General features: G+C 37.4%; 1 protein-coding gene across 3 annotated transcripts; it reads right to left on the bottom strand.

Annotated features, from left to right (window-relative positions):
* Positions 1 to 589: 589 nt before the first annotated feature.
* tsnaxip1 (translin-associated factor X interacting protein 1) lies at positions 590 to 10,574 on the bottom strand. 3 transcript variants are annotated; one of them, XM_034685782.1, is made up of 10 exons: positions 10,361 to 10,565; positions 10,189 to 10,276; positions 8,090 to 8,117; positions 7,717 to 7,857; positions 7,497 to 7,590; positions 4,580 to 4,776; positions 4,288 to 4,441; positions 2,472 to 2,635; positions 2,123 to 2,236; positions 590 to 881 (listed from the first exon to the last, which is right to left on the bottom strand). In XM_034685782.1, exons 3-10 carry the CDS (start codon positions 8,105 to 8,107, stop codon positions 795 to 797), a joined length of 969 nt encoding a protein of 322 aa, XP_034541673.1. In that variant the 5' UTR covers positions 8,108 to 8,117; positions 10,189 to 10,276; positions 10,361 to 10,565; the 3' UTR covers positions 590 to 794. The 3 variants fall into 3 exon arrangements, with proteins under 3 accessions (XP_034541673.1, XP_034541672.1, XP_034541675.1); XM_034685781.1 differs by lacking the exon at positions 8,090 to 8,117 and having other exon boundaries at positions 10,361 to 10,574; XM_034685784.1 differs by lacking the exons at positions 10,189 to 10,276; positions 10,361 to 10,565 and having other exon boundaries at positions 8,090 to 8,223.

Genomic DNA, 10,574 nt, shown 5'->3' with positions numbered 1-10,574 from the left:
GTACACCCATGCATTCTTGACTGACCTCATGCTTTGTGAAAATAAGTTTAGAGATATTTTAAAAAGTACTTTGAATACTTCAGTATTTTTAAAAGCAAGTCCTCCAGGACTTTAACTCAAGTCAGAATCTGACTGAACAACTTTCACTTGTAGGCTTAGGCTCGAGGTTATGTATTTATTTCTTTATTTGTAGAGTCTTCTTTTAGCTTGTTATCTTTACTGTATACTGCTGGACCTGAGTAATGTGTTTCGTTCCTTCATGTTTTTAAATATGACTGAATGACATTAAAATTAACCTTGAACCTTGTATTGGAGTAATGTTTGACCAGAAGGATCTATACTCTGACTTAATTCCTGAATACATGGACTTGGTGCACCACTGCTGATAACCCTAGAGAAATGTTAAAATGCTTTGACCTCTTTAAAAATGATTTTTCATAATTCAAATTTCATTTAACATTCACTATTTACTCTCAAATGTTGATGTGAGGATTGCTCCATGAAACTCTTGATAACAGATACTGATTTGGTCATATGGATGTAGAAGCTGCTTAAATGTGTTGATAGGACAAAAAAGAAGAAACTCATGCACCATTTTCACATTGCATTTAATAGGCTGGCAAGTTGGCCTTCCTTCCCAGTTAACAATTTATTCAGTATTTAATAAGCTGTACATGGAGTATAATTTAATGCAACATTTTCATTCAATTCTTTAGAAAACGATGCACGGCCACTGCACGTGATTCTGAAAGCTGTTGAAGCATTGGAGCAGGTAAAAAGAATAAAATTGAGGGTCAAAGTTGCTGTCCGCTCTGTTCTGAGTCGAGTTCATCAGGGACTTCTTGCCCGAATTCTGAAGGATTACCTTTCTCAGGTGGATCCTACACACAGATGTACAACAAATCAAAAATATATACAATCACAAACTGAGAACAACAAAGACACCAGAAATATTCCTATTCATATATAAATATCTTAATGCTTTAGATCCTCAGGTGGAGCACTTCTGGTCGTTTAAAAGTCGAGGCTCCCATTTTCTCCCAAAACCCATTTTACAGACTTGATTTTATGTGACTTCACCCTTAACCTATCTTTATTTATTTATTTTTTTTATCTAAATAATTAATTATTTCTATTACAATTATTTATTGTTCTACTATTTCTTTTTTACTGTATTATTTTAATGTTCTTAATCTACCCTTTCAATTTTCCCTGATGTGATGTTGTCTTCTTCTTAAACCCTCTCTATTGCCCTCTAATGCCTTTATTTACATTTGTATTTATTCATTTATCAATTTCTTTTTCTATTCATTTATGTATCTAATTATTCATCTATTTATTTTTCTATTTATGTATTTATTTATTCATTTTTCTATTTATATATCTATTTATCTTTTTAGCTATATATTTATCTATTCAATTATTTATCTATTTATTCATCTATTTATTTATTTATGTATCTATTTATTTATCTATTTATTTATTTATATATTTATTTATATATTTATGTATCTATCTATCTATTTATTTATCTATTTATTTATTTATCTATTTATTTAATTATGTATTTATTTATTTACTTATTCATTTATTTATCTTTTTATTTATGTATTTATTTATCTATTTATTTATGTTTTTATTTATGTATTTATTTATTTACTTATCAATTTATTTATTTATCTATTTATTTATTCATTTATCTATTTTTTGAAAAACCTCTTTAACAATGATTTATTGGTCTACTGTCTCATCACTTTTATTGTGTTTGATTTGTTTTTATTGTTTTTAATAATTTAGTTGTATTTTGCTTTTTGCATTGTTAGAAATTTGTCTGTTAAAGGTTTATTCCGTCATCCTCCTGAATCCTGCCATGCTTTGTTTCTCAAAGCACTTTGTAAACATTTGTTTCTAAAGGTGAAATATAAATAAAGTTATAATAATAATAATAATAATAATAATTTTATTATTATTATTATTATTATTATTATTATTATTTTTATTATTATTATTATTATTATTATTATTATTATTATTATTATTATTATTATTATTATATTTGAGACAGGACATGTGATTACTACATATTGTGGTAACTACTGATCCTATGAGTCTTGTAAAGTACCAGGGCACTGATGGGGTCTTGTCTCTCATTCTGCATGTGGCTTGTTGCGTGGAGATCCAGCAGAGTGTCATACTCGCTATTCAGCTGGTCAAAGTCTCCCTGCAGCGTCTTCAACTGGAAGTACACAAAACAATAAAACATACACACACACACACACACGCACGCACGCACGCACACACACACACACACACACACACACACACACACACACACACACACACACACACACACACACACACACACACACACACAATCAAGACTATCATTCAGGCTGTTGAGGTTTGAAATCAAGAGTTCTGAGAATACATGCTTGTTTGCTCTGTGCAGTGTATGTGTCTCAATAAGCCACCTGAAGGAGGGTCTGAGTGTGTGTATGAGTCAGCGTGTCCCAGTTGCATCGTGGCACCACATCCCAGTACTCTGCCTTTAACTTGAGCAGCTCCTTCTGGGTTTTGGTGAGGTCTCCCCGACACACCTTCAAAGCAAGCTGCAGCTCCACTGGGTCCTCACTCTCTTTTATAACAGAGGAAACACATTTCAGACAAAAGTATGCATCATTTAGGATGTTTGTTTGTTTGTATACCTATGTTAGGGATTTGGTTGGACCTCTTGTTCTGTATGTCATCATTCAATGCGTTGCCTTCGTTGGACTAATTAATTGTCTTGCAGAGATTTAGAAGACATGATTTGTACAGTTCTCATGTTTGTACAGTAGATATGAAGCTGCAGCCAGGGCAAACTCATTCCTAAGCCAGTGACTGAAGCTCAAAGAAAAGCCCAGCAAATGGCCTCAGTGATAACATGCATCATGATTTTCAATTTAGTTTTGGTACAGACAAAAAAAAGCATCTGAAGCCTTTGAACTAATGAGCTTTACAGGTTTTATCTGATGATATTTTTACATTTAGCCAAAGCCAGTCTTGCTGTTATCCTCTTTGTTGAGTCTCTATGCTTTAGACTAGAATCTAAAATCCTTCTTCTGACCTACAAAGGTCTTAATGATCAGACACCTTCGTATCTTAACCCTCCTGTTATGTTGTGGGTCACATTCACCCTTTTTAAAGTCTATTTTAGGCAATATATGCCTCCCAACCAGCTAAATGCAGCATAAAAAACTGGGCAGCATGCGACAGAAGAGGAGTCCTGTTAATTTATCAACATCACTTCATAAAAAAAAAATCAAAATCAAAATCAAAATTTAAAATAAAACAAAAATCTATGTCATGTAAAACTATTGTATTTATATTTAGGGATTTCCAATTTACATTAAAAAAGTTTTAACATTGATTTGAATGAAAAACGAGTGAGTTATCTTCATTGAACCGTGATCTTTGAGGATTAAAGAACACCAATGGACCAAATCTGGATTTAAATGGTCAGTAACAGAGTTAAAAATGAGATTTTAAAAAATGTCTATTGGGATTTTTTGGGGCTCTGACGCTTTTGGATAATTGAATATACTCCGGGTCAAATTGACCCAGGAACATTATTGCTGCTCCAGAGAAACGAACATAACAGGAGGGTTAAAGAGCTCATAGTGCCCTATTACCCCTCTGGAACACTATGCTCCCAACATGCAGACCTGCTGGTCGTACCTAAAGTCTCTAAAAGTAGTATGGGAGGTAGAGTCTTCAGTTATCAGGCCCCTCTCCTTTGGAATCATCTACCAGTCAGGGTCCGGGAGGAAGACACCCTCTCTACTTTTAAGAGTAGGCTTCAAACTTTCCTTTTTGATAAAGCTTATAGTTAGAGCTGGATCAGGCTGTGACGAGCTATTAGTTATGCTGCTATAGGCTTAGACTGACACACTGGGATCCTGTCTCACCCCCTTCCCTCCTGCATGTTTTGGCTGATTGTGTTTTAGTATGAATATTTCTTTCATTTCTTTATTCATCATTAATCATTACGTCTACAAAATCTAAGAAACTGTGAAGAATACCAATCACATGACATCCTTGGGCTCATAATGATGTCTTCAGGTGTCTTACTCTGTCTCATCAACAACTTTAATTCCAAACATATTTAGTTGACATTGGTAGAGACTAAATAAAAGATATATGCACAATGAAGTACTTGGTTTAGAACATTTACTAACTGAATATAAATGTTTTCAGGTTATTTTTCAGTAAAACAATCAACTGACAGTATGACTGATCATCTCTGACCTGCAGTTCCACTTGTACTTCTATCTGCAGGATTCTGCTCCTTCACAGAGCCTCTTGTTAGGTCATTGAGCTGCCAGATCAGCAACTTGCGGGCATCACGCTCCTCTCGGTACTGCAGATATTGGTGAGCGACTTCAGCCTGCAGATGGTCCACCTGAAGGGGAATAGAAAAGAAGAGGAGGGTGAAAAAGAGGACCTGACATGTTACAGATCACACCAGGCTCTATTCCCCAACAGGTAACACGTATGACTGAGTTAAAAGTAATCAGAACACCACTTTGCAGTCATGTACCACTTCTTGCATGTCCTTTTTCTCCTCCCTCGTAGCCTTAAGGTCCTTCTGTAGCTGCTGCTTCTCCCTCTTTAAAGCTCCTATCTCAGTCTGCTCCTCTTCCCAGCGAGCTTGAATCTTTCTGTCACATTCCTCTGTTACTATCCTCAGATGGGACTGCAGAGGTTCCAGTTCTCTGATTCGATCCTGCTGACACACTGTGAAGATGTACAATCATTTAAATAACCTCGTGAACAACAGAACATGGATTCATTTAATGCAATTTAACCTTCAAGGCTTATACGTTTTAAAGATCTGTGGGTTTTCATGGCAGAATTCGGTATTATGGATCTGTGATAACAAGCCTCCTCAAACAGAACTACATCTGCTCTACAGTCTGTTCAAGCTCCTTTCAGGGTCTGCTGCTTTGATTCATTTGCATCAATCAAATATCTTTCTGTAAGTTATTCTCAGAAAACAGTGAACTCATGAAACAAAGTTTGATCTGTATTTTTCACACATACATTTCTGTGCCATTTCTTTGTTTGTATTTTTTAAGTAATATGTACAAAAAAATCATAAACTTTGATCAAATTCATTAGAAGTTAAGACTTAACTTTTTCTGGCTCAATCAGTACCCATAGTCTGTATAAATAATAGACGTGGTATCCGTGATGTCACCCCTTTTTTCCTGAGCGCTGTTTTGAAGCCAATCGGCGGCGGCGAGAGCCATATTGGTAATGCTGAGGTAAAGAGGCGGGGTTTGAGCCTCCTCGCCAAGCAGCAACCTCTGGTCTCAAACTATGAAGTCCATGATATATATGTGTTAACAACTGCAGTTCATTGAGCGTCCCCTAGAGGCTGGCTGCAGAAACACTGGAATACATAGACACCCATTCAAAGAAGACGATCTTTACAGCAGAAATAAACATGTTTACAGCCTGGTTCAAAAACGGGTTCAGTCTACATAGCTTATTTCTCTATCAGCACACACTGTACAGGGTGAATTTTTTCTAACCCGACGGTTCAGAAGATATTAAGATTACGAGTTTTGCCCAAATAAGGACATGACTGACTTGACTGACAGGCGGGAACCATAGACTGTAAAAAATATGGACGTAGTATCCGTGACGTCACCCATCTGTTCCTGAGAGCTGTTTTGAAGCAAATCGACGGCAGCAGCCATATTGGTAATGCGGAACTCAACTAGGCAGAGTGTGACGTAGTGTGAGCCTCTTAGCCAATGGCTGTGTGTTCCCGGCCGGGAGTCACGTCAGTCATGTCCTTATTTGGTCAAAACGCATAATCTTAATATCTTCTTAACCGTCATGTTAGAAAAAAATTCACCCCCCGTACAGTTTGTGCCATTAGAGAGATTAGCTTCATAGGGCCAAGCCGTTTTTTGAACCAGGCTGTAAACATGTTTATTAATGCTGCAAAGATCGTCTTTTTCCCATTCATATCTATGTGGTTTCCAGTGTTTCTGCAGCCAGCCTCAAGCGGATTTTCGATGTATTGCAGTTTATATCACTTCCGCATTGGCTTCATCGTTTGAGACCAGAGTTTGCCGCTTGGCGGGAACACATTGCTGTTGGCTAGGAGGCTCAAACCCCGTCTCTTTACCTCACACCAGGGCTGTTTTCAAACCGTCTCCTACACTAGCAGTACGTACTGATTCAGCCTTAATTCAGTATATAGTATGTGAACAAGAGCAAATCTGCAGTATACCAAAACTACCTGGATGTCGTACTGATTCAGGAACATTTCTCAGTCTGCAGCGGACCAGTCTCCCTCACATACTGTTTCCCACAATGCACAGCTCACGATCCTCTTCTTCTTTCCCTTTTTTCCGTATATGATGGGGGGAACTCAGTTTTTATGTGCTGTGAAAATGATTAAATTCAATATAAACCACTTCTTAGCTTTTTAAATCATCAGTGTTGCTAAAGAAACAGTTTATCTATCAGCTTGGTCGTTGTTTACTTCCACTTTCTGAAACCGGAAATCCAACAACGCCTGACCCAGCATCCTGCAGACCAGATCCAACAGAGCGGACATACTACAGGCTGTACAGACAAACGCAGTATGTAGTAGGCATTACGTACTGCCTACTGTTGCTCAGCATTTCCAATATGGCTCCCACCGACGATTGGCTTCAAAACAGCACTCAGCAACAGATGGGTGACGTCACGGATACTACGTCCATTATTTTATACAGACTGTGTTCCCTCCTGTCAGTCAAGTCAGTCATGTCCTTATTTGGGCAAAAACTAGTAATCTTCATATCTTCTGAACAGACGCATTAGGAAAAAATTTCCCCCCAATATAGGGTATGCGGATAGAGACATTAGCTACGTAGAGCCAAGCTGTTTTTTGAACCAGGCTGTAAACATGTTTATTTCAGCTGTAAAGATCGTCTTCTTTGAATGGGTGTGTGTGTGATTTCCGGTGTATCTGCAGCCAGCCTCAAGTGGATTCTCGATGAACTGCAGTTCCGCATGGGCTTCATATTTTAAGACTGGAGGTTGCCACTTGTCAGTAGCTAAAAATGTACTGATTAAATGAGAGTTACCTCAGTCTCTTGCAGCAGCTTAGATTGTACTGATTAACTGCAATAAACTTTATGAACACCTTGAATGTGAAGTGTTTCTTTGAGGATTCTGAACTTGTTTTTGTTTCAGATAACTTTTTCTAATTCTTCTTTGATTAAGATCTCTAGCCAGACTTGCTACCAGAAATAATAACTGGAATGGACACAGAACTGTGAACCACAATAACCTTTACTTTTGGGTCAACATGCAATCCAAATCTCACAATTACAGCATCATATTAATCTAGTTACTGTAGGACAAGATGTAGATTTAATGTTGTAATGTCTCCATTGTTCACCAGTATGAAAAATAACCGAGCAGGCATATTAAAGGAGTCTCCAACTAACCTATTGTGTTTTCATATTCCTTTTTGATAGCAGATAAAAGTGGTTGGTAGGCTGTGAACTCTTTGATGAAGCGTCCAAAGACATTCCGGTAGATCTGTTGGAGAGAAAATGTTAATATGTGAGCTCTGACAAAAGAACAAAAAACATGGGTACAGTAAGACCTTGTCTGTTTTTTAGCAAAAGAATTCAAAAGATAAAAAAGCAGAAAATACCACAGCACCTGAAGTTTGAGTTCCTGGGATTTTGGCTCATTAGAGCTGAAAGTTTGCAGCTCCTTGTTAACGTAGCTCTCTAAGTGCTTCAGAAGCTCAGGCTGTCGCTCTGGAGTCGCATAAATGTAACAAGTCTCCATCCTGCACAACTAAAGGGTTAATCAAAAGATGAGTGCAAATACACACACGCACACGCACACACACACACACACACACACACACACACACACACACACACACACACACACACACACACACATTGCCCAGACACTGACATTGTGGTAACACTGTGAGAGAGGAGACAGTGATTTGCTATTTGGATAAATTGTGGTTCGACTGCATAAACACTATAATCATATAACACAATTATCAAATCCTTACATTCAAGGAGCAAAACATCGGCCCAGATCTGCACAAATATAAGCACAATGTCAGCCTCACACTTTCTGCAAAACACTAAACACACGTGTATACATTAGACACAGAAGTATATCATGATGTCACTTCCTTGCAATTCCAAAGCCCTGACTGTCACATGACCACGCCTATGAGCCGATTGGTTAAACACAGCCATCAGGTGCACAAACACATGATTGCTTAATTGTAGACACACTGATCAGGTTAAAGCACCATAACAAGGCAGCAGGTGAGTTCACCTGTCTTCAACTGGATCCAGTATTTGATGTTTGTCTGAGGCTGTTTCCGAAATGGCCTGCTACATACTACTTACTAATGTAGTAGGCAGTAGGTATTGCCTACTACATACTGCGTTTGAATTTAGTATGTAGTATGACTGTTCTGTCCGATCTGTCATGCAGCATGCTGAGCCAGACTTCGCTGGATTTCCGGTTTCGGAAAGCGGAAGTAAACAACGGCGAAGCCGATAAATAAAATGCTTATTTAGCATCCATTTGTGATTTAAAAAGTTAAGAAGTGGTTTATATGTAATTTGATAACTTTCACAGCACCCAAAAACGGATTTCCTCCCGTCAAAAAATGAGGAAAAAGAAAAAGCAGAACGAGTGCTGTGCATTATGGGAAACAGTACGCGAGGCAGACTGGTCCGATGCATACTGAGATATTTTCCTGTATCAGTAGACATCCGGGGAGTTTTGGCTTACTGCAGATTTTGCTCTTGTTCACAGACTACTTACTACATACTGAATTTTGGACATATCAGTACGTACTGCTAGTATAGTAGGCGATTGCGGAAACAGCCACTGATCAGGTTAAAGCACTGTAACAATGCAGCAGGTGAGTTCACCTGTCTTCAACTGGATCCAGTATTTAATGTTTGTCTGATATTTGCTGAGCTTACAGTTTTACACACACACTACTGTAGCAGCATGAAAACTGGGACATGTTGTGATTCTCCATGTTGACATGTTGACATGTTTGGGTATATAGAGAGAAATAAATGATATGTTCATCTGTCTGCAGCGTTGGTCTTGTGTAGTGTTTGGTGAATTTATTGTATATCTGCACTTTCTCTGTGTACTTCACTTACAGGACTCTGATCCCTGAGAAGTAGAATATAAAGTGTGTTAGCAGCAGCAGTGTGTAACTGGTTCAAACAGAATGAAGTCATATGATACGTGTGTGTTTCATGTGGTAACAAAATATGGTTTTGATAAATTAGTGTTTAGTTTTTATAAGAGTGTTTCATTCTGCAAAGGATCTGAGGTGTTCTGCTACTTGTGTGTGTGTTTGTGTGAACTGTGTGTTGGGTCCTGTTTTCAAAACCTTGTCTTATATGTCTTTATTGTATTTATTTATTGTCTCTCTTGTAAAGCGTCTTTGAGTTATTTAAAAGCGCTATATAAAACTTAGGTATTATTATTATTATTATTATAAAACCATGTTCAAGCAATCGAAAAAAAATGTAAAGCAGTCTTAATATTTCTGTATGGAAGCCCTAAAAGGACCTGATTAAATACATTTTATTTTCTCTGTCATCTTGAGATAACGAGTTAATTTTGTCGTTATCTCGAGAAAACAAAGCTTGTTATCTCCACTTCTATTTCTTGTGATAAAGGGATCATTTATCTCATTTCATTTGGAGAATGAAGTTTGTTTATTGTGTATTTAATCTTCAACCTGTAAGATTAATGTCTCGTAACAAAATGTCTTTTTATTCTTTACTGAGGCAAAATTTTCTAAACAATGTTTGAGAAAAAATTAAATAAAATAAAATAAATTGATAACAGGTCTTTCCTATTACCTACTTGGTTACATATGTATCTATGTGCTCCTTTATGTTTAGTAAGGAAGCCTTAGAAGAACATGATTTCATACATTTCATATTCTCAGTTTTCTCCTCTTATTTTTCTCTTTAACTCCAGTAAACAAAGAAATCAAATGTGTTTCCTCATGTCCTTTTAGGGCTTCCGTAGTTCTGTTATTCAGTTCTCACATGAACACAGTTAGTGGTTACTCTGTGGATGATAATGTGGTGAGTATTGTGTACTTTGTCTGCTTACCTTTCTGGCAGCACGTTGGACAGAAGCAGGTCCAGCACCTTTCTTCTCTTGTTCCTCCTCCTCAGACTGGACACGGTCACTTTGTGGACTAAGGTTAGACAGGATGAAGTTTATGCACAGGGATAAATCACTTTGAATATAACAGTTATTTGACAATCTGTTGATCACTGACCTGTTTTTATGTGAAGGTGTTATGGGAGGAAATGTAACCCTGCTGTGTAGTGACATGTTCTCAAACATCCTCAGTAGTGTCTTTTTGCCTTTAAGGTTGGCTGCAGGAAAAAACAACACACATCACAACCATGATCACAACACTACGAGGAGGTTTCCATGGTAAAGGGGGCGGAGCTCGCAGAAAGACCAACACAGTAGACCGAGACGCGCCT

Source organism: Notolabrus celidotus, chromosome 6 (assembly GCF_009762535.1).
Source record: "Notolabrus celidotus isolate fNotCel1 chromosome 6, fNotCel1.pri, whole genome shotgun sequence".
Taxonomy (NCBI): domain Eukaryota; kingdom Metazoa; phylum Chordata; class Actinopteri; order Labriformes; family Labridae; genus Notolabrus; species Notolabrus celidotus.
This window is presented reverse-complemented; position numbering and strand designations above follow the sequence as displayed.